This window comes from Procambarus clarkii, chromosome 31 (genome assembly GCF_040958095.1).
Source record: "Procambarus clarkii isolate CNS0578487 chromosome 31, FALCON_Pclarkii_2.0, whole genome shotgun sequence".
In the NCBI taxonomy this organism is placed as follows: domain Eukaryota; kingdom Metazoa; phylum Arthropoda; class Malacostraca; order Decapoda; family Cambaridae; genus Procambarus; species Procambarus clarkii.
The window spans coordinates 20,718,793-20,743,657 of NC_091180.1; the positions used below are offsets into that span (position 1 = coordinate 20,718,793).

The 24,865-nt window shown below is 37.3% G+C and overlaps 1 protein-coding gene across 2 annotated transcripts; it reads right to left on the reverse strand.

Moving 5' to 3' along the window:
* Positions 1-43: 43 nt before the first annotated feature.
* On the reverse strand, positions 44-24,778 carry cyc (basic helix-loop-helix ARNT-like protein cyc). Of its 2 annotated transcripts, none has more exons than XM_069334459.1 (15): positions 24,735-24,778; positions 21,582-21,704; positions 21,076-21,141; positions 20,252-20,483; positions 19,033-19,125; positions 18,687-18,804; positions 17,404-17,571; positions 17,018-17,133; positions 16,157-16,299; positions 14,948-15,086; positions 13,978-14,096; positions 13,438-13,526; positions 12,353-12,603; positions 10,947-11,145; positions 44-9,946 (listed from the first exon to the last, which is right to left on the reverse strand). In XM_069334459.1, the coding sequence occupies exons 2-15, from the start codon at positions 21,686-21,688 to the stop codon at positions 9,777-9,779; spliced, it is 2,010 nt and encodes a 669-aa protein (XP_069190560.1). In that variant the 5' UTR covers positions 21,689-21,704; positions 24,735-24,778; the 3' UTR covers positions 44-9,776. The 2 variants fall into 2 exon arrangements, with proteins under 2 accessions (XP_069190560.1, XP_045599388.1); XM_045743432.2 differs by lacking the exon at positions 24,735-24,778 and adding an exon at positions 22,522-22,659.
* Between the last annotated feature and the right edge of the window lie 87 nt (positions 24,779-24,865).

Sequence of the window (24,865 nt, forward strand, 5' to 3'; positions counted from 1 at the left end):
AAGGCATTTACAATATGAATATTAAGGATACTAAAACAATTAATTCAATTTGAATTCTAAATTTATATATGATCTAGTTGTATAATTTATGGATAACATGTGTTGTTCTGTTTATAACATACCTAATTTCTTAATAGATTTTAGTACACAATCTTTAAAATACAAGGCAGGATAAAATACACAATGTGAAAACATCGTTTCAATAAAAAGTTAAATAAAAAAAATTGACCTTGGCCTAATTAAAATTCGTGCGGCACCTCATTAGGCCTAAACATTGTGCTACACCACTGGAAATTAAATAATTTAGTTTAATAACAATTCATGATCAAGAACTGTCAAGTTATATATCAAGTCTTGCTACAACAACTAGAGCCATAATTTTTTACTTGGTATATGCTGAACAATATAATTAAATTAATGTATGCATGGTGAAGTTGGCAGATTCTATAACTTATCATTTTAAAAGCATTTGGGTCTTAGGCACTCTTCAATTCCTTAAGAAAATGTACTTATCTACGAGTTCTTAGTTCACTATAATCCTAAACATTAATGTAACCATCACTTTTATTATTATCATTATTAATTATTTCTTCAAATCACAGTTATTTCTTATACAATTACTGTTATCTATCTGATGAGTTAGCTATAAGCAATAATTATGTCATACATGAAAAATGCTAAAAATTATTGAGGCATACACACAGACCAGGATTCGAACCCACGACATCCAGGATCACCGCACCATTGATCGTCATTGTATTAGACAATCAATGGTACGGTGGACATGGTAAATTGTATGTTTAGGGGGGTGATCCTGGACGTCATGGGTTTGAATTCTTGTCGGGTCATTTAGAGTTTTTAGTAATTTTAATTATAATTATTATATATATATACTGTATTTGAAAATATTATGCACCATGTCAGTAGTACTGTAATTTTGCCAGCACTGTAATTACTGTACATGATTAAATATATTGAGCAATAAAATAAATTATTCTATAACTAAATTGACAATGGCAACTATTTCCTATGGAAAATTTCATTAAAATATATTCAAAGAATAAATAACAATTATTCAGAACAAGATCTTTCGCAGAAGGTAACAACCTATCAGTTGTTTCAATAGTTAGTTGCTATCAGTTTTTGTAAGGGCTAACTATAGCCTACCAGTTGTAGGAGCTAGTTATAACCAACTAGTTATCATAGGATCTAACTATAACCTATCAGTTGTAAAACTGGTTGAAACCAGCTAGTTAAGTGTTGCAGGAGCTAATGTTAACCTACCGGTTGTAGGAGCTTGTAACCACCAGCTAGCAGTTGTGGGAGCAATGCTCTACCAGTTATAGGAAGGGAAGGGCACTATCAGGAGAAAGCACCAAGTCATTAAAACTATATAGCACTTGGAATGGGGTCGGGATAAAGATTTGGAATGGGACAGGGGGGGGGGGGGAAGATAAGATGCCCAACCACTTGGACGGTCGAGGATTGAATGCCGACCTGCATGAAGCAAGACCATTGCTCTACCGTCCAGTCCAAGTAAGTAATTATCAAAAGAAGGCACCAAACCGGGAAGGCTATGTAGCACCATCAAATGTGCGGAATAATCAGAGGGCGCTAAATATCACCAATGATGCCAATACGAGAACAAAAACGCATAAGGCGAACGATATCAAAAGTATCCGAGTCACCAAGAATTCTATTGAGGGACAAGTGACCGCGAGGGGCGGTCGGAAAGCAAGACACACGCTCGTCCCGGAAGTCAGGACATTCAAGAAGGACATGCACGACCGTAAGAGGGACAATGCAATTAGGACAATAAGGAGCAGGGCGGCGCTCCATCAAGTGACCATGGGTTAAGCGAGTATGGCCAATACGCAACCTCGCCAGAGCAGTTTCCCACCGCCGGTTACGGTGGTAGGAGGATGGCCACGAGGAAACACAACATTTAAGAGTACGGAGTTTGTTACCAGTAACAGACGACCAAGAAGCCTGCCAACGGGTAAGGATGGAGGAATGGATAACCGGGTAAAAGTCGGAATATGAAATACCTTTACGAGAGACGGGTCAAGAGCGGACAGCTTCCTTGGCGGCAGCATCCGCACGCTCATTTAAAGACACACCAATATGGCTGGGAACCCAACAAAACTCAACCGACTTAAACTTACTGTGAACAAGAAACAGCCAATGCTGGATCTCGACAACTACTGGATGAACCGGATTAAAGGACCCAAGAGCCATGAGGGCACTACGAGAGTCAACAACAACCACAAAGGAAGACTGACAACGAGAAAGCAGGAGACGAAGAGCATAGAGAATAGCATAAAGCTCCGCTGTAAAGATGCTCCGTCCAGCCCAAGTGGTTGGAGAACCAATTACAGGAGCTTGTTACAATCAGCAAGTTGTTGTAGAAGCTAACCATAACCTACCAGTTACAGGAGCTTGTTAAAATCAGTTATTGTAGGAGCTCATTACAACCAGTTAGTAATTGTTGTTACAGGAGCTAGCTAAAGCAAGAATAAATAATGCAGAATTTGAAAATAATTTACAATATTCATGAGATGGTTGACTACTGTTCGGCTTAAGTATCAAGGTTTTCCTTGCCAACTACAGGCCATTCTTAAGGATGCAACCCACAACAGTCAACTACATCCTACATACCAATTTACTGCTAGGTGAACAGAGGCATCAGGTGTAAAGAAACAATAACACCTTATTTCAGATGTTTGAGTCTCCAGCATACTGTACTTTGCTGTATTTTAGAGATATTAAGGGTCCACAGACAGCATGTTTCATGTACCATACAAGTTTTCTTTACAAGTAATGGTCAAAATTATTTAAAGCTACATCAGCATTTCTATGCTATAAAATGCCTACAAATCCATAATAGCGTATGTTACAAAAGCAAAAATACAATAAACTTACATTACTACTATAATTTACATTGACAAAAAGTTGCTGAATACTCTTTCAACCTTAGTAGGCTCATTTGGATATCAGCATACTTTAGCAACTGGTCAATACAGTATAGTATTTGTATATTTTTGCCAAATAACCTAACATTGTTGAAGCATCTGACTCCCTGTAACTTCCTTAATGGTCAAGTCACTTTAACAAATTGTATATTTCTACAATATTTTACACTACATACAACATTTTTAAAGTTTGAAAGACTTGTAATAAGCTCAACATTGATGCCAACATGAATACTCAGACAAAGCCAAGAGTTGACATGTAAGATATATATTGTGTGTGTTCTATAAACATTGTATAGAGGAAAGCAGCCTCTTCAAAAATCAAACATTAAATGTAACGAAAGTTTTTTTTCTGGCGGGGCCTCCCTAGCAGCTTCACGAGTTTACTCTGGATCCACCAAACCTTTGCTTAACACCGGAAATTTTTGAGCCAATACTGTTGAATACTGGCAGCCACGACCAGAATGTGAGGTAAATGGTGAAAGAATGTTTTGCCTCATTTGACAGATTCAAGTAATCCGAGACACAATAAAGGAAGAAAATTAATGAGGCTCGAGTGTGCCTGACACAGACAATATGTGACTGGCCAGATTGAAGGATGTTTTGGCTGGAACTTAATGGGCTTTATGTTGGGTACACAATTTTTGGAGAATGGAACGAGATATGGATAGGCAACCTGTGTTGAGGAAACGTTAAGCCAAATTTCTGTTCCAGGAAAAGCTAACACCACTTCGCTGAAAGGAAGCAGCATATTTAGCACCCACCAGAAGCTACTGATATCAGGTCAGTGTCCCAGGTTGAAGAGAGATATCAGGATGATTGAAACCTCAGGTGATCTGAGCGGTGGTCGGGCACATCAGGATTAAGGTAATTAGCATGTGGCAATGATCATCTCCCTTGTTTACCTTAGGGGGCCATATTTCCTATAAGCAATTTTTTTTTTGTACATAAGCTTTCTGATGGTTTTCCCAGTTTACTGCTTGACTTATTCCCTGCACCCCCATGCCTCATTGAGTGAGCCAGTGTCTGGTCATAGCTTCCAGTAGACAATGTATGGGTCTCAGAATACTGGTGTGTTGGGCTAAGGCTGGGTGGATCCAGAGTTGAGTCCAGGAAGCTACCGAGAGGTTCCACCCAGTAAAGAACAATGAGCTGGGAATAATACACTGAAAACTTAGGAAACAACTTACATTTAATCCTGAAATATTTATGGAATTTCATGCAGTCACCTTACTTCATCATACTTTGTATATAAATAAAAGAATCAGAAGATACACTCTTAACATAATATGGCAGAATATCAGACTAGAGTGGTAAGATAATGTTTCATCTCAATCAGGTAATTACCTTACAAGAAATAAGGTAATTACTCAATCTTACAAGAAATTTTGCTTTAAATGAACACACAGTATACATTAACAAGGAAATAAGATTAACAAATATATAAAATATGATGGAATGACAAATCATAACATACAACTATTACATCTCAATTAGGACGAGTGCTTTAGCTTCACCTTAACGTTAGTATACTGGGGACATGTTAATGCCCCATACAACATTTATGTACTAAACTATTCTTTCTTTTATATTATCAATAAAATAATGGCTCTGAAAAAAACATTTGTACTCTTCCCTACAACTTGTTCATATAAATAAATAAATATTATTTTCAAGCTTACGAAAAAGCGAGACTCTTATATAATTTCTCTAAGTAAATGAGGTAATAACAGTTGTTAAAATAGCATGGAAATGGCTTATCTTTGTCTTACAGTAATAAATATTATAACATCTACAAGCAAAGGCATTGCTACACTTACTTAAACAATGGAAGTAAATCAGCTGAAACCTCCATACATCAGACTTGTTGATTCCAATTAAATATGAATGCAACTGCAATAATTGTGAACAAATAAATTAGTATGGTATTTACTTTTACTTTTTAAATCACAATAAGGATCATATTGAGTAACAAGGCTTTATTGTACTGTAAGATGACTTATAAAGGCAACTTTGAAATAGAGATACCTCTGGACTGTTAGATTAAATTAGTATCCAGAAATCCTCATAGAGAAGTCAACAGATGTCTCTGATATATGGTATCTTATTATTTTTTTTGTTCCCTGGGAATTTGTTTTATTATATACATAATATCACATATAGAACAGTATAAGCTAACACAGCCATGACATAAATACATACAAACGTATACTGAATATACTTTAATTTTATGAGGCAATTACACTGGACAAAGTGCCATTGCTTACAGGTGGCGTTAAAAGCCTATACTGTACTCGCAACTTTTCCTTCTTCAGCAACTTAAATTGTCAAACTACGGGCCTTATCCCTGTACACAACAGTGACACTGTCTGTTAGATATCTTCATGTTCGTTAAATAAATATTAGATATATAGGTTAATACAGTATATATATACACGCACACTTTAAATTGATCTAGATAAAATAAGTGCTTGGAGCATCAAGTGGCAAATGGAATTCAGTGTGAATAAATGCCATGTTATGGAATGTGGAACCGGAGAAAATAGACCACACACTACTTACAAATTATGTGGAAAGGAATTACAGAACTGTAATAAAGAACAAGACCTAGGGGTGGTTTTGGATGGTAAGCTGTTGCCAAAGGAAGACAAAGAACATTGTGAGATGAGTATATTGTATCGCTTTCCAACTTCAGACTTGCTTTTAATTATATGGATGGTAAAATACTAAAGAAACTGTTCATGACTTTTGAGAGACCAAAATTGGAATATGCAGCATTAGTATGGTGCCCAAATTTCAAAAAGCACATTAAGAAACTGCAAAAGGTGCATTGGCAAGCTACAAAATGGCTTCTGGAACTGAAAAACAAGAGTTACGAGGAGAGACTAGAGGCATTAAACATGCCAAAACTGGAAGATAGAAGAAAAAGAGCTCATATGATCACCACTTACAAAATACTAACAGGAATAGACCAAATTGACAAAGAGGAATTCCTCTAACCAGCAAATTCACGAACAACAGGGCACAGATTCAAGCTAAGGAAACAGAGGAACTGAAAAAAATATTATTAAATTTTCTTTTGCAAACAGAGTGGTAGACGGTTGAAACAGACTAAGTGAGAAGGTGGTGGAGGCCAAAACCGTGAGTTGTTTCAAAGTGTTATTCGACACAGTACTGGGAGAACGGGACACCACGAGCATAGCTCTCATCCTGCAACTACACTTAGGTAATTACACACACATGTGCATGATATTTACTATACTGGTAAAAAGCATACAACAATTAACATACAGTAGAGTATTCATATTCTGTACCAGATATAGCTAAGGCTTTCCTGTTAACTGCTTAATCCTGAGATTAAATTGGCAATAAAATAGTACAACGAGTACTAAAACTTTTTTTTAAGATAGCTTTCAGAGAACATAGTAAATCTGAAACCAGTCTGTTCATTTGCAAAAAAATTAAGAACTAGCTTCAGGTTAAACCTTCAAGAGGGGTTCAGAAAGAATCAACATAAAGTTTAACGTCAACAAATTGTTCGGCTTCGAGAAAGCAAATAATTATTAATGTGCGAATAATGTTAGTACTGTACTGTATTTACCCTTATTTCAGTGTGTGCATATGACCCGTGGAAGGTAATGGGTATTGGCCCAATTGTTGCTGCATCATTGTGTGTTGGCATTATCTTCCTACAATCACTAATCGCTACAGATTCTGTATTTATGGGCTTCTCCTAATTCATGATCTCGTGTTGAAAAAGACTATTACCTTGAGATTTTGAGCCATTTTATCGCATTGCTCAAATATTCATTCGCCCAGTTGGCATTACAAGTGTAAGTATTGTCATTATCTTTGCCAAATGGAGGGTTATCATTTAACACCATAAGGTTCAATGTAAAACGGCTTTATAACAAAATGATATTGATATTCAGGTACAGTACATTATGTATAAAACTGTGCCAATTCCATGCTGGTTTTGAGTACATTTACAATCTTTCCTGTTTTATTTAGTACTGTGTTTATGTTGAAGACACTAAGACATGCTTTATTTCAGACAGTCAGAACTTTAACCAAAGTGGCAAGTAAAGAATGAGAAATGTTAAATACAGTGTACAAGATGTAAAAGTGTATTGTTAAATTAATTACTGTGAGGCATGACAGTAAAAGGAACTTGTTTTAGTTTGAACTGATTAGTATACTGCAACACTTTCCTGTTTCAAGTCCTTAGATTTCAAAATTACATTACAAATGAGGTAGAATATTACTTACAGAGTTACTACTTATTTTAGTACAATTAAAGTTAAACAAAAATAAAACTTATTCAAACAATTCCTCTATTCATATTTTACTATTTTTTACTATTCCACAAAATTGAGTTTAAAAAGAGTCAAATTCTATTTTATTTTCATGCACACAAAATATATTTATAGCGCACGTTAAAAAGAAATTCTAAATGTTACCGATAAAAATTTATGTTAAATATTTCTGCTAAAAATAAATTCTGTAAGTTACTTAAGTTATGGAGCCATGAACATGTTTCTTGAATCTAAATATTATTTGATATCCTTATGATTTTTGCTGCTGTATGCCCCCTTTTTTATTTTAAATATGATGCTGATACTGTAATTAAAATATGAATATTAATAAATTAATTACATGAAAAACAGAATTATCTGTTTACTTAAAAGATGTACAGTGGTACCTCGGTTTAAGAGTTTAATCCGTTCCTGGAGACAGCTCGTATTCCGAAAACTCGTAATCCAAAGCTAATTTCCCCATAAGAAATAATGGGAAATGAATTAATCCGTTCCTGACTACCCAAAAACCTCACTTCAAACTAAATTGTATACCTAATTCATCTAAATCTACACTACAAAACTATGTTCAAGTTATTACTTACCCTTGCTGATGACTCCTGTTGGCGTATGGAAGATGGTGAGGAGGGGAGAGGAGGTGAGGTGTTACTGTTTGTAAGGGAGTCCCCTTTCATTATAACATCAGGCAGTGAGGACCTCTCTGGCACGTTTTGCCTGCATACCACTAGGTCCTGGTTGTGGATCACTGCTCGATTTTTTCACAACAAATATGTCCATGGAAGATTGTTTTTCCCTTCTTCGCAAGATGTCTTTGTAGTGAGGCATCACATTGTCATTGAAAAGATTAATGCAACGGCCTACTACAGCTTTCTCTGGGTGAGTCATTTCAATAAAAGTTTGCATGTCTTCCCACATCTGACACCACTTCTTCTTTTCAACATCCTCAAATATTTGTGGTCTTTGTTTCGTGATTGTTCTTATGTCTTTTGCCACGTTAGCACTCATAATGTCCTTTTTCTTGGCAAGTATAGTGCATATCGTTGACGTGCATTTGTTGTACTGCCTACAAAGTTCAACAACACGTGTATCATTTGCCTCCTTCTGAATGATCTCTTTCTTTTCCTCTATTGTCATCCTCACATGCGATTTCTTGGCTTGAACCTTACCACTGGCTTTCTTGGGACCCATGGTGAGATATATAATGACACCTTTTATGGTCAAATGACCAAAAATCCAACAAAACACTGAAAATACTAGAGAAGAATTCAGGCAGGATAATCACTAGGCGCGAGGCACTGGTAAACTGAGCGCCGATCGCCATGCCACCACGCGCTAGGTCGGCCTGTACGTGTATCAACAAACTCGGATTCCGATGTAACCCTCGTATTCCGATTCAAATTTTCCGAGGAAATACTGCTCGTATTCCGAAAAACTCATAAACGGAGACGCTCGTATTCCGAGGTACCACTGTATAATATTACTATTATATTTTATACATATTAGATATAAAACCTGAATCATTGAAAGTAGCAAGTTCCATGCAGTAAGGAAATGGGTTTTTGTTTTTTAAATACAGGTACATTCAAATCCCTAAAGCACTGCATTATGAGCATTTAAAAATCAGTATTTATTTATATGTTCAGCCTTTCTTGCCTCTAAAGCAAAATAAACTACTGTACATTAAAACTTTCTTCAAACACTTTCAATCATCATCATTACTACTTACACAATAATCTATTTGGACATTTAATATACTGTTCAGTACAGGGGGTCCCTAACATCAGCCAGTCCACTCTTACGGATGGCATCCTAAGTCTCCCGTCTGCATCGGGATGTGCCATACAAGCCCAGTTTGTCTTTCCCTGTGATAAGAACAGTGCTACTTTTATGTCTGTACAGCCACATAGCTCTGTGGGGTGCTACAAGACGTTTACATGACTCAGTGCTATGTGGCTGACCTATGCTGCCACAAAACCTGCAGATATCACTAGATGTTGTATATATAATCTGTTTCCATAAAGGGAAAATATTTTGTAAAAATTTTCAATAAGAATGCACAGGTTACATTCTGTTAGGCTATAATATTAATTAGCCAGTATTCAAAGAGCACACCACCACATACTACAGTTGACAAATACAGCAGTGGTGAACTTAGCAAGTGGGAGTCCCCCTCACGAATTGTGCCACCAGTATAAATTGCCAACCACACTTCCATGGAAATAAACATTCCAATCACCTGGACTGTATGGGTCTTGAATTTGTTGATAGTGTTACGGCCCCACACGCATGGGGTCTGTGGTTCGAGACCCATACAGTTCACCAGTATTGCTTTAATCTTTAAAAAATTTAATCCGACTTGCTTAACATAGAAATTTGCATTTCTTTAAAAAGTGTGTTTATAATATAAATAAAAATTTTGTCACAGTTTGGCAACTAAATGTGAGTGACAAATTTGTACTCCACCAATGGGGGACTGACTGACTTATTCTCAGGGAAGTGGCCAAGGAAGGTGAGAGAAATCCACTGGGCCACCAAGTCCAGCATCAGCTTCCAAAAGGCTCATAATGACAGCCATTGCCGCTTCATCGGAGTCGCTAGTTCCGTCGGTTTCCAGGTCACGGCCACTCACCACATCCATCAGGTCACCTTCATTAGATACTGAAAATATATGAACACTTCATACATAATTTTTATTTTAATTATCTATACAGTGCAGTACTGTATATGCAATATGATTAACTGCTGCAAAATAGCATGATCTAATTCACATCTCAAACCATAAAAATTTAAACTTACCATGCATATTCCTTTTGGAACATGCATGTGTTACCATGTTCCTTTTGGAACACATTCCTCCACTATTCTTCCTCCTAAGCATTGCTCACTAACATCTATTCACCCCTAATCTACTAACAATTAAATATAATGTGAGCTTGCCTGAACGATGAACTGGCATGGAAAAAGACTCTAAACAGCAGGGGACAGAGCTTCTTTGCAAGAGAACGTGAATGAAGGACTGGTAAAATAACAGCTTCCATCGAGGTCACCAAAGCGACAGCAACCTCAGGAAAAAGGAGGGACAAAAAGGAAGAGACGAGGAACCAAGCCGAATCTAAAGCCTGGGCAAGCACAGCCCACCGGCATGCAAGAAAAAAGTTCACCACCACCTCCCAATGAGAGGAATGAGCAACTTAGGCAAAGTCACTAATGTGAGTGTTTCCCGAGGCTTCGACATTACCAGATTGTAATATTGGGGAACAACTGATGGAGCCAAATCAGAAATAAACCTATATAAAGAAAAATCTAATTGTAAAATTTTATGGAAAAAATGAATAAGAACTAAACCTAACCTAATGAAGGCCTAATCCAACCTAGGAATAAGTTAGGTTAAATAATAAGTTAAAAAAAATTTAAGTTATATTATGCCTGGGTTATGCTAGGATAAGGCCTAGATAACTATTTGGTTTCATTTCCACCCCCTTCTTTGAAATTGGTAGTTTCAGATTACCATTTTTTTTAATTTCATGTTTGGTTTAATACTCAATGGCTTTGTATCAAAATAGGCTTCTCTATATGTACATAGAGATATAACACAGACATAAGGACGGATTGCAAAGATAATAAAGCAAGACTAAACTCAACAAAATAACATTCTTACCAGGTTGTCTGTGGTTGTTGTTGTTGTTGTTGTGATGACTGAATGACCCACCTCTTTCACTGCTATTTGTCAGATTATTATTGTTATTCATACCAGGAAGATGGTGATGGTTATTACTGAGTTGTGTACCCCGGCTGGTATCACTCCCAGAGCAGGTGCTGGTATTGCTGCTTAACACAACATTGTTCTTCACATTTGTCTGGAATTCATTACATAAATCAATACCAGCTTCACCAATACAGTACATGTGTATATATATATTATAGAGTACATATAAAGGGAGGTTTTAAATGTCCGGGATTAACTTACTCACCATTCACTGTATACTTTCAACATAATTTATATCCATTCTACTTATTTCCACCTGCCTGCCCAATAATTCTTGTCTTCCTTCCTGATAACTCCTGTCAGCCCGCATGATAACTCCCACGTCCGTACTTAACAACTCCTGCCTGCCTATCTTTGCCCTTCCACCCACCCACTACGTCCCTCCAATCTGCCCACCTACCTGATCCCTCACTCCCAATCCCTCCTGCCCACCTGGTCTCACCCATGTGGTCTATCCTGTAAACCCAAGCCCTCCTGACTGCCCACCCAATCCTTCCTGCCTACCTGAGCCCTCTCAAAATCTCACCCATTTGGTTCATCCCGTAAACCCGAGCCCTCCTGTCTGCCCACCCAATCCCTACATCCCCTCACTCCACCCACCAGTCCAACCTCTCGCTCCCACTCATCTGCCCAATCCCTAACTCCTGCCTGCTTTCTCTTTCCCACCTGCTTCCTAGATCCTTAAAACTCCTCCCACCCTTCCTGCAATGTGTGACATTGTGTAACTTTACACACTGTACAGTACTACAGTATAACCATATTCTGCTACCACTGTGCTACAAAAGTGCAAGTAAAAACTTTTTTTACAATTATACATGGCAAATATTTTAACCCCAAAATAATGATTATTTATATGTTAATTTGTCTAAATATGCAAATACATATATTGTAGCACTTGCTACAAAAAAAGCAAACAATTTGCACTGATCAGTAGAACAACTGCCTCGCTTCCTGCAGGTGAATGTTTCATGCCCGACAATCTAAGAGCTTCGGCACCATTCCTTTCCTCCGTTTTATCCCAAACCATTTTCTTTGCTGTACTGTATATTCTTCCAGGTGCTAGTCATCATTACCTTACCTTGATATATGAGAAATCTAGAAAATTTGATGGTAAATAGCCAAAAAATGGAACAAATTTCGGGAACCTGGATTTCTACCAAATCAGGATCGGGCCCCAAATGATATAATCTGGATTTCTTACGTTTGACTGTGTATGTATATGTGTAAAGTACAGTAAATACCTGTATATTTAATTTTAAATTTGAAAAACTGTATTCATGTCAAATATCCATACTAACCCTGTGTGCTGTCATATCAGATCTAAGAAGTGCTGCAAAAGATCGATCAGATGCTCCAGATCCCAAAATTCCTTCAAAGGGAGATACTGGGCTATTGCATGTAGAATCATTCTTCCGCTGATTATCTAAAACTTCTTCGGCAATCACTCGGCCGATTTTTCCAGCTTGAATACCACCTCCCATCAAGCGGCTGCTGTTACTGTTAGATCCAGCACCACCTAGTGGTGATGTATCTTGATTATGATTTGGATCTGGTAAATATAAACAAAATTACTAAATATAAACCTCTTAGCATTGAAATGACAACAGTGCATGCACAGCCTTTCCAAAACATTATATCAGACAAGTCAAACACAATAACTCAAAGAATTAAACAGATTTGCCTATGTTGGTTTTAAATGAGTAACTGAATAAACTACAGCAATTTACTAGCAGTTTTTACAATACAAAATACACAAAGCAGAGACCATGAGAGAAAATAGAAAAAGGTTGAAATTACAATTCAAATGACGAGAAAAACTAATAATTAACATGGCAGTACAGCACGTGTACTGTACTGTTAAAGGAATCATCACGGATAAAGTAATTTCCTACCTCTAGTGACCTACTAAAGTACTGCATCACCCCGCAATGGCTCCCAAAGCTTGCTGTCTGGTAAGTGTCAAGCCTAACATACCCCACCAAGCCTTGTGAGTCATCAGCACATACTGGAGACCAGAAGCAGAATCTGGTCAATAGAGGCAAAGGGAGTCTGGGGATAGGAGATCATCCCAAACCAATTAGAAAAACCACCAGAAAGGGGGGAGCATCCCAAAATAAGCATTTGCAAGGTACAATTAGAAATCTGTTGTACAAGTCTTATGCATCCAAGAGGTATTGAGAGGGGAGGGGACAGCACAGAAAGGCTGATTTCATCGACAAAAGCAGGAAAAGTCATACAGTACTGTACAAAACATGAAAACTGACTGGTAAATTGAGAAATTTCACTTAATAATTCGTGCTCATTAATTTTGTTAGAACCATGGGATGGCTCCATACTGGCAAGCTTTAAAGGTATAAATACTATACGATTCAATTACAATTACCAGGAGAGTTCAAATATTCACTGAAGTTGCTGTAAGATTGTGAAACAGATTCATTGGCCATGGTGCTCTCCACCATCCCAGCTTCCGACCTGGAAAAAAATGTAAATTTCAGCTAAGATTGTGAAAGGCCATTTCATATTACAGTAGTGTTATACAGATGGATTGATATTCAGTATCTGTCATAAGCATACTAGAAAAATATTGATAAATTAAGAAGTGTTAAATTTAACTATGATATCACCCACCCTTGCGGGCTGGTCAAAATTACGGTAACATGTCTTAATTTAGAATCCTGTTTATACAGGAGCATTATATAATTTTATATCCAGAATTTGAAGTGAGGAAATATTAAGTGTGGGTCAGTGTTAAACTGTACCTGTGGACAATGTTGCATTATACCAGGGAATAGTGTTGTACAAACAAACAGAAGTTTGTTGGTACTGTATATTGTTGGTGTATTGTACAAACAGAAGTTTGTACGATACACTGAAAAGGATCACCTGTGACTGAAGTTGTAAAAAAAAAGTTGGTGATACTTACGTAACAACACTGTTTTTTGATATAATGTACTCAATCTCTTTCGTCCAAGGATTTTTGAATGTCCACCAATTGCTCTGTAATCTTACAAAGGAGCCCTCCTTTGTGCGAAACCTGTAGACCTATAAAAGACAAATACTCCATGTATTTTTTAAGCATCACAAAGAGGTCTTGCATAATAGATTGTCCATATATCCATTAATTTCTGCATTCTCATATTTACTCTCTGAATCTTAGATTTAACCTTAAAGTTAAGGCCCCATAAATGTTGTGTTTAGCAATTATGTGTGTTAGTTGTCTAAATTATTCCAATAGACCCACATTCCACTAGTCCACATTCCTCGTTTACAGCCTTGCCTTTAAGGCTTTGATCAACTATATGTCTATTAAAACTCTTCCTGATATTTTTGCTTTACATCCTTTTTTTTAATGATGAATTACATTTTTTTTTATTTATATATATGAGAGTTCTTACATTCTTGTAAAGCCACTAGCATTCATAGCATTTTGGGCAAGACCTTAATTCTAATTTTTCCCCAGAAAACGACCAGCCAAATTGTTTAACAATCAGGTACCTATTCACTGCTGGGTGAACAGAGGCTACAGTTAAGGATTGGCACCCAAACAATCCTCCTTGGCCTGGGTTTGTAACCTAGTCAGGGAGGATTGACTGGGTGCCAATCCTTAACTGTAGCCTCTGTTCACCCAGCAGGGAATGGGTACCCGATTGTTAAGCGATTTGGCGGGTCGTATTTCGGGGAAAAATCAGGATTAAGGACCTGTTCAAGATTAGAGTAGGCTAGGTTGACAAGCACAAAATATTGACTTGTTTTGGGTGCAACAGTTAATGTCATGTACAGTTCATTTCCAGCAGCTTTGGGTACTATAATGTCTGAAGGATGGGTCGAGTGATCAATATAAAATATTTCTACTTTCACTTTTGTAAACTAATTATCACCTGGGTGATTCTCACCTGGGTGTTGCAACTTTGAGAGTTTTGCAGTGTGGTTTTGTGTGTCTCAGCCAGGAGAGCAATGTCGTCCTGATGGAAATACTCGTACATGCTTGATCCAAGAAGCTCTTGAGGAAGCCATCCCAATAACAATGATGCCCTGGTGAAAATATTACCTTCATCATCACTCTATTTATAAAGATTTTGATATTGTAGCACATTTATATTAAATTAGAAGGACTACTGAAAGAACCTGCCTGTTATAAAACACACGAAAGCATTAAAACATTAAAACTCCCTCTGGAAAGTCTTCGGGACACTGTACTGTTAACTAATCTAATACTGAAATGGCTTTTTCTGCTGGGCCACTCAATAGCTCCCCAATGCTATAATCTGGAAGCAACCATCAACCAGCCTCTTTGAGGCTCCCTTTTGCCTCAAAGAGGCAAAAGGGAGCCTGGGGATCAGACAACATAGTTCATAAAAAATTACCTGAGAGCAGACACACTAAACCAAGCAAATGCTTGAAAAAATGTGTAACCCCTGATGAAAACACTAAACATTTGTTACTACAGTGATACCACCACCCAGATACACTTGCCTGCTACCAGATGGCAGTCCCAGCAACCTGGGGTTTTGGACAGCTAATCAGCTCATTTACAAATTGCCCATACCAACCTCTCCAACTCCATGGGCAAAAGGCAGTGATGGGAAGCTACTGAGTAGCTCACCAGAAAGAAACATTTCATTACATTCAACAAATCCTATATTGTACATTAATCTGTTCCCGACACAGCTCAGTAGAAGCGTCTTTCAACTGACTCCTTTACTGCTATTCTGTCTTATAATGTCAACCAGAAATTACATTATGATTTGGGGATACTGTACTCGCAAGCCACTAGTACAAAATAAACTCATCATGTATTAAGGAATTAAAATGATAGCAGAAATTTGTCCATGAGTCTAGGTTAACTCCATTACATTCATATAGATGTATTATAAACACATCTACATAATTTGTATAAAAACCTGGTAATAGCAACTCAAATCAACATACAATGATAACCTCATTACCCTATGTTGGTTAGGTAATTTAATCCGGTAAAGATTATTGGATCAACATTTGACAATAATCACACTAAGGGTTCAATAAGATATTTAGTTGACTATACCTGTACTAACTTTAGTTATCTGTATGTTTATGTTTCCTTAAAACAATAATACACTTACCTCTGATCAATGAAAACGAATTTTCCATCATTGGTGTGTTTTGATATAAATTCAATAGGTTGAGTTGGTGCAGCACTACCTAATCTTGAAGTCTCTTGCACACTTGAGGCCAACAATGGTTGATGCACTCGTCCAACTGCAACCTAAAGAAAAAGTAAAAAAAATGAAAATGAAACCTTCAAGTTCATGCAAGACCTCAGTTACAGTACACTTCCTAAACTATAGTAGCAGATCTTTTTAAAAATAACATTTTACATTAAAATTTTTTGAGCAGGGCACTCACTCACTATCTTAGTCAAGGCCCTGCTGGTCTCATGGCCAGGATTACGATTATTCAGGGTAAGTTTACATTTAGTATTGGTACAAGAAGGATCTTTTTAAACATGACTTAGGTCACTCAGGCACAGAGAAAAATTAAAAATTACTTAATCCAGCCCAGCTGACCTCTAGAAGGCTCATTCATATAAACTCAAACTCCCTTTCAAGTAGTACTTGGCATCACAGGGACCACTAAACAGCTGTCTTGCTGTTTACAAATTGGCTTTCCCAGCCTCTACCCCTGACAGCCATCAGGTGGCAGCACCTACATATCTGATTTCTAAGTCTGGATTCTAAAATATTTAGCTCAGTAACTTGGGGAGCAACCAAATGGGGGGCTTCCCCTCACAGAAAACTGCAAAACTGCATTCTAGCTCAAATCAAGGTGTCATTCTTACAAATACTGAAAATCTCATTGCTTGATCAATCCAAAGTGAGAATCGGGACATAATATCATTAATGGCTAGAGTTAGATTATCTAACCTTAATCCCATGAACGTGGCAAGCATAATGATAATGATAGATTACTGCATTAAATCTCACCAAGCAGGACAGGTTACAAGAGTCGGAGTCGCTTCCGGAATCTTCCTCCAGAGGGTCTTTCGTAGGAGCCCAAGATTTAAGGTAACCGGTAAAGTGGATTACACTGTACTTTTTATCTGCCAAAAAATGTAAGTACTATAATTAGTGATTTTTGCTTTCCAGTAGCAAATTTTTACCGAAAAATGAGTTCACAATAAAATTCCAGACAACTATATTATTTATCATACTGCAAATGCAAAACATGACAAATTTGTTGAAGCATACATTCAGCAGCAGAAAATTATTATTATTATTATACAGCACATCAAAGATTACAAATACATGTGTCGATATGCTTTTATAATTATTGTAAATATTTTCAAGGGAACAAAACTCTCATAACTTACCCGAACTCTGGGATTTTGACTTCTTCCTTGGACAGCCAGTGGAAGAATCGGCCTCCTCTTTCAAAACTGGAGACGACTTACATCTCATGCGGCAGAAAAAAGCCCGACGAGAACCTGGGCACAATTTGGTAAGTCCCTGTGGAACATCAGTCTTCACAGGTAGAAGTGCTGTAAAAAATAAATGACATACTGTATTTAAGTCTCTCATATTGCTGACTCTTATAATTCATTAAATTTTGTTCTCTTTTTATCTCCAAAATCAATTTCTCATTTACTAAACTGTCAACTTTCCATCATCATCATCACTACTCCATTTTCCAGTTTCACCAGCAAAGAAGAAACATGATAGCAAATAGAAGTCCAAATAAAGGAAAAAAAAAACAATTGAGCATAGTGAAACAGCCTTATTGAGTATATTCCTCAAATGCTTCTATAGCCAATCATATATGATCCATCCTTGGACTCAAATCACCCACCAAGTTCTCCTTACTTTAACCTCCATTGTGACATATCATTGCAAATAGTTTTATCGTATATGACAGGAAGGAAGATTAACTCAAGCCACCACTGAGAGTGCACTGGACCTTCTAAATAGGTGGTCTTCGAGTTTGTTCAATACAGGGCTATACCTTAAACCTTTCGATGAGATCATCCCTACCGTGTTCAGTTCGTAGTAGTGTTAATGCTGAGACCCCCTCAACCTTTCCTGACCATTAGAATAAACTTTGTTCTGGGACAATTTTGATCACTTTTTCCATGGCAGTTATGTCTTTTGAAGGTGAGGTCTGCATTACTGTATGTTTGCATACAGTAATCCAGATAAGGATGCACCGGAGATTTGTACAACTGAATAACCACTTTCTTTTCCCTTGATGTCAAAGGTTTGTTTGATTATTCCTATGGTTTTTATACTGCAGTTCCCACTTGTTGAGCAACTATCAATGAGTAGTGAATCATAATTCAAAAGACCTTGCCCTAATTGATCTACTGTAGTCATACAAATCATTTATGATGTGTATTGTTATGCCAAACAATGATTGGTGCTCAATCAATCCTCCCCGGCCAGAATACGAACACATGCCAAAGCGCTCGCGAAGCGCCGGGTGAGTGTTTTACCACTGCGCCACAGCAACTGCTTAAAAATAGTAGAAAAATAGTAGAATATGTGTTGAATATAGCAAATCTAGGGACGTAAAACCGAGAAAACTTTTACTTCTTTTCGTAAAATTCTCAAAATTAAATATACTACCGTACTACACTGTCCAATGCAATGCTGAACTTACTTTTGGCATCCACAAGCCTCTCTCGACGACTAATATCTGAACAGGAAAGTTGTTCCTTTACTTTTGCTAGGTCTTTCGGGTGCAAAATATCAAACCAACTGGTTCCCAGCAATTCTCCCTAGAAGATATAAAAAGTGGTAAGATACTGTATAAGAAAATAACGTCTCGTATATTACAAAGCAACATCAAATACACTACACTCTCCAAATCTAGATTCTATCAGGGTTCACATAAACAGTCCTCACAAAATCAATGAGGCCAACTGGTTTAGTAACTGTAGCAACTAATCAATTAATCTGTGTATCATATAAAAACATAATGACAAAAATTTAGCTATTTATCATACCTGAGTATAATGAAGAGTTTGGTATACTGATTCTGAAACGTATAATATTCGGCCTCTATCACAACCCACGACAAACAAGAAACCATCTGCAGCCTGAAATATTAAATTATTATTTCAAAGATCTGAATCATATCAAAATAATTAAACCCAAATCAATAGTGCCAAAACCAAGATTTTTTTTTTTAAATAATCTCAAGTGAAATTCTCATTAATATGTTTATTTCTACCTTTCTAAGTCTTTTCTAATTTACATTTGTATTCCATAATTTTTCAAAATTTGTATTAAATTGAATTACAACAATTCTGAACTAGGACCCCTAAAATGTTTACCGAGATCGAGGCTAAATACTGTACATAAAATACAGTATTAAGTTCACTCGGGATTTATTTCGCTTGCCATCCTCTGTGACTTGTCCTCTAATGGTGATATGTGACTGTAAATGTAATTTAAGCAGGGAAGACAATGGAGAGTCCACTTCAATCCACTACCTATAATAGTCATAAAACATATACAGGTATTCACTTGCCAGCTCTTTCGAGACTGTCTCAAATGAGCAGACTGGTTGTTAGTCTTTATGCAGGGAGTATCATGCATTTATGTTCACTCGTACTGTGGTGCCTAATTATTCTCATGTCTATTGCTTTCCACTTTAGCATTGTTTCAGGATTTTCTTCCCTGACACGTATTGAGAAATGCATTAAGCTTTCAGAATTAACTTTCCTGATGCTATTTAGCATAAACCTTCTGGGTAGTGATGGTCTTGTTTAGTTGTCCACTACTGGATAAAAACCATAACGAACCTCTGGCTGGATATACCAAGCCTTAACCACTAAATGATCCCCTCCGGAAATCACCAGAGGAGACAAAGGCTGAAGATAAAAGAACTGATCCCCTGTGCCACAACACAACCCTGCCTGGGTTAGGCAACAACTGTGGGTTGCATCCTAAGGAAGTCTAGTTGTTGGTATAGGGTGACCTTGACAAACCTAACAGACTTTTGTCCTCGACAACCCAAAACTGTCAAGTATCTAAAATTCACATACCCATTCTAACATTTTCTAAATAAATAAGTCAATAGTCACAGTTGTCTCAACATACAGTATGGCAATTATATATTAATCTGTATTATCAATACTTGCAACAAAACACTGTTAAACCATTGGTTTTACTGTACTATTTACATCAAGAAAATTAGTACAAAAACTTTTTAATGTTCACCTGTAAAATCAAGTTTTTTAGTTCGTCATCAGAGAGGAATGCTGGTTTGTAGTGTCCTTCAGTGTATGAATTGAGGGAGCCACGCAACATCTTCATATGCTGAACTGCCATTCGGAGGACTGTAAGTTTGTCAAGCTTCCGTGAAGTACACACAGGAATAATACTGCTTAGTTCCATTATATAGGTATTCATTTTGTCACGTCTACGTTTTTCAATTTCACTGTGATTTTGTCTGGAAAGAGAACATGTTCTATATTACACATTTTCTATTCATAGTTCTACTGCATTAATTATAAATAAACCAATTAGCATTACATATTACTGCAACTCTGACTAAGCGCCACACATAGACAGTCAAACATTCACGTTATTCCTTGGCCCAGTAATTCAATTCAAATGCAGTACAGGACTAGTAGCAAATATAGCCGTCTGGCAACAGAATTAATAAATACTGTATAATAACAAAAGAACATCACTTGTATGTATTTATCTAAACAGTACAGTAATGCTATATGGTGGAGGCAACATGGGATGAAACCCCCTCATCCTTCTGCTAGTATATACTGTACATACTTTTTTATGATACATATACAGTACTGTACAGTTCTTGCATCACAGATGGTGAAAGGCCTAAAAAGAATCACCTTTGGATTCTAGAACCTGCATAGTTCATAATCCCTGCATCACACTCATACAAAAAGAAGGGTGACCAAGACGAAGAAGAAATGGAAGAGGAGGAATGGGGGGGGGGGGATGATATTATATACTGTACCATATTGTATCATCTCAGCATGAGAAGGAACATGAATGAAAATTTAACTTACTTTTTATTCCAGTCTCCTGCTGTTCTAGGTATTTTAATAGAGTCTGCCTCATCATCATTGCTATCACTGTAAGAAAGTGTTTGCTGCAATTAATTTGACATATCAGAATCAATATATATACAGTAACTGTATTAATATTTTCCAGCTAACTTATTCTGTATTGCAAAACTCATGATTTTTTTTTATCAAATTAAAATCATGCAGATTTAATATTAGATTTATGGTTAAAATTAAACTGAAATATAATTTTCCTAAGCCTTTTCATGCTAATGTAAGATGATATCAGAAAATCTTCTGATCTACATAAAGCATGGAATTAATAGAATGTATTTAAGTTTTGTTTTGACTATTAACATTTTAGTTCTTTATCTTCCTGTTTGCTTCAAACAAATTATTTCCGTTAATTCTGGGTTCCCTGATAAATGTAATAGACTTACATTATAAACAATTTACAGTACTGTACATACAAAATTAGTATAATTTATTTCTTTACTGTACATACTCACATAAACGATCCTCTCCTCTTTTTAGAGCCGCCATCAGAAGAAAACGAAGCCAGAGAATTACACTCGGACCGATATTTGGGAAAGTCGAAGTTGCTCATTCCAAACATCTTACTGGATTACCACCTATTGAAGTACAACAAAAATATTTTGATTAAGTTATGCAATGCTATTACGTAATTTTTAACATTAACTTACAAATATTTATTTTGTATGAGTTGCATGATAAGTAAATTTAAATTTCCCTATAGTGTAAACTCCTAAGACATATGTACTTAAAGTAGTCTTAGATTTTTGTTTTACAGGATATAAATATGTTAAAAAACAGGATATGGATATGTTATGGAACAGGATATGGATATGTTATGAAACAGGATATTGGTATGTTATGAAACAGGATCTGGGTACTTTATGAAACAGGATCTGGGCATGTCATGAAACAAGATATGGGTATGTTATGAAACTGGATATGAGTATAGTAAGAAAAATGATATGGTAATGTTATGAAATAGTATATGGGTTTATTATGACATCTACATAGTTATGTAACCTATCCCTATCCTCTTTCACTATACAGGGTCCTCTAGCACAATGGTCAGAACAATTGGCTCACAACCATAAAGTTCCAGGTTTGATTAAAAAGTTGGACCGGGAGGGGGGGGGGGAAAGAGGTTAAAAGTTTACTTTCACCTGATGCCTCTGTTTACCTCTCAGTACATATATATATATACCTGAAATTTTGACAACTATTATGGATTGCATCCCGAGGAAGGCTAATAACTGGCCCCTAAAGGTGACCTCGATTAGCCTAATAGGTTCCTTGTTAAGGAGAAACAATGGGAAGGAAGATTGTCTCCATATACAACACATCCTTGTTGGTTCAATACTCGACAGGCGTCTAATTCTGAAGACATGCCAGGCTAAAACTCACTGGTGTCATTACCTCAGATGACGAATCTTCGTAACCATAGAAAAGGTGGAGAATATTTCAGTAATTCTTCGATATCGCTCGAGATTTCCATTACATTTCTGTTTGTAGCAGAAGCAAAACAAACTCAGCTGATCAGCTGCTCCCTAAGTGTCTACCGAATGAGAAAACTATCGTACAGAACTTGATTTGCAAAGTGGCTCAACATTTACAAATATCACATGGAGTGGATATATGTCTTATCAAATATATCTATAATTGCTTGTGGTCAGACAGGTATAGCAAAAATCTCCTTAATTCTACCTAAAGCCCTCCACTTCCCCTAGAAACCAACTATGGAGCCATAGCAAACAAAAACTTAGCTATGTACGAAAAAAGAAACTGGGATTTCTAGCAAACATATAACCATAGAGCCCTAGCAAACAAACCTGGAGCAGCTAGTATACAAACAACCCTTGGAGCACAACCATGCACGAACCGAAGCCCGACTATGCACAACCTGAAGCCAGAGTGACACCCCCGGAGCCCGACCAGTTAAGTAACCGGAGCCCGACCAGTTATTTAACCGGAGCCCGACCAGTTATTTAACCGGAGCCCGACCAGTTGTGTAACCGAAGCCCCACCAGTTGTGTAACCGGACCCCGACCAGTTGTGTAACCGCAAGCCTAGTAGTATACATCTCATCCAACCCCCACCCAAGCTAAACATCCCTAGAGCCCAACCAAACTCCATTCCTAAGTAAGTAATTATCAAAAGAAGGCACCAAACCGGGAAAGCTATGTAGTACCAAACTCCATTCCTAGCTCGACCAATCGCTGATAATTGTACAAGTGGGAACGGCAGTAAAAAACAAACCAAACCCTGAGAATAATTAAGCGTACCTTTACCTTCAAGGAAAAGAAAGTATAACCTTCAACTGTGTAAGTTTCTGGTGCGCCGCCACATGAATTATTGCATCCAGGCATGGAGACCATCTTCAGAAAGACATACCTGCTCCTTAGCCATGTCTTACCAGAGCTATGGAGCTATGTCTTACGACAAAAATCATACCAGAGCTTAGTCATCTCTCGTATGAGGAACGGTTGAGGGTCACAGGGCTAACACCACAAACCAGGCATGACAGGGCGGACTTCATATAAACCTTTAAAATACTGAACAATTTGGAGGATGTCGATCACGACAATGTCTTCAAAAGGTCAGATGTTACACGGACAAGGAGCATCGGGTTCAAACTCAAGCCAAAATGTTGGACAGGAAACAGATGCTTTTTCACCCATAGGGTTGTACACCCGTGGAACCACCTACCCGCCGAAGCCGTAAACGCCAAAATTCTGCTGGGTTTTAAAATACAGATGGAAAAGATCATCAGGGCAAATGGGGGGACCTTTGACAAGCCACCGGCTTACTGTCCTCATTGAGGCCACTAGTGTTAGTGGCCCTCAGGTAAATTCAGTTCCTGGAAGGATGTCTCCACTCCTTCCCGTTGGGAAGTTGTTTATTTATTGCAGTACTTGTATACTGAACTGTCGCTTGTCACTGAATTAAGTTAAAACTATTAACTTAATGAAATAATATTACCTTATACGCGAGAATAATTCTGAATACGCAGTGTGCTTTGGGCCGGGCGTCAGCGTAGGCGAGCCTGGCCTGAGGACAGGCAACTGTAAATGCTTCACCCTCCACATACTTCAAGTGCAAATAATTGCCAACAGAACCTAAATACCGAACCTACTATACGCCTAATTAAACATAGAATATAAAATTAATTTATACACGATAAAAACTATTTTTAATACACAGTACATGAAAGTCGATAATAAATGCGTGTTGGGAGGTTGGGGGGGAGGGGTCGACGCCGCGTTAACGAGCCTAGCCTGACGACGGGGTGGTTTAAAAAGAAAAAAGAAAAAAAGGGTGGTTTAACACTGGGGAAGTGTATTCTACACAATATCCTACCCATATAATGTTGGCAATTCATGATCCTCAAAATCTTCCACAATATCCGAGAGAGGACAGGCTATTTAGCATTAGTGGAATACAAACATTTGAATACTACAGAACCCGGATGAAAAAAAATACGGAAATAATGGCCCTCGGAGACATTACAAAAACCTCAGTGGCGAACAAATGTATAATGCATTAAGCATTGTAGGTGGAGGTAGACTATATATTCATGCGTACCTCCCAACTGCTCAGATATATCAGAAAAAAAAAATTATCAGCCTTACCAATACGGGAGCGACGATGCTCAAGCCGCCGCTGCTTCCTGACGACTTTTTTTTTTTTTTTTTTTTTTTTTCTTTTTAGCAGGGATAATCCTGCGCGGGCCCTAAGCCTCTGGCTGGCCCACTAAGTGATG

Coding starts and splice junctions, on each gene's coding strand:
- cyc (XM_069334459.1), bottom strand. CDS start 21,688: ATGTTTGGAATGAGCAACTTCGACTTTCCCAAATATCGGTCCGAGTGT. Junction 17,572..18,686: donor GAGGCTTGTGGATGCCAAAA/GTAAGTTCAGCA, acceptor TATTTTTTACAG/CACTTCTACCTGTGAAGACT. Junction 9,947..10,946: donor CAACAACCACAGACAACCTG/GTAAGAATGTTA, acceptor ATATATTTTCAG/TATCTAATGAAGGTGACCTG.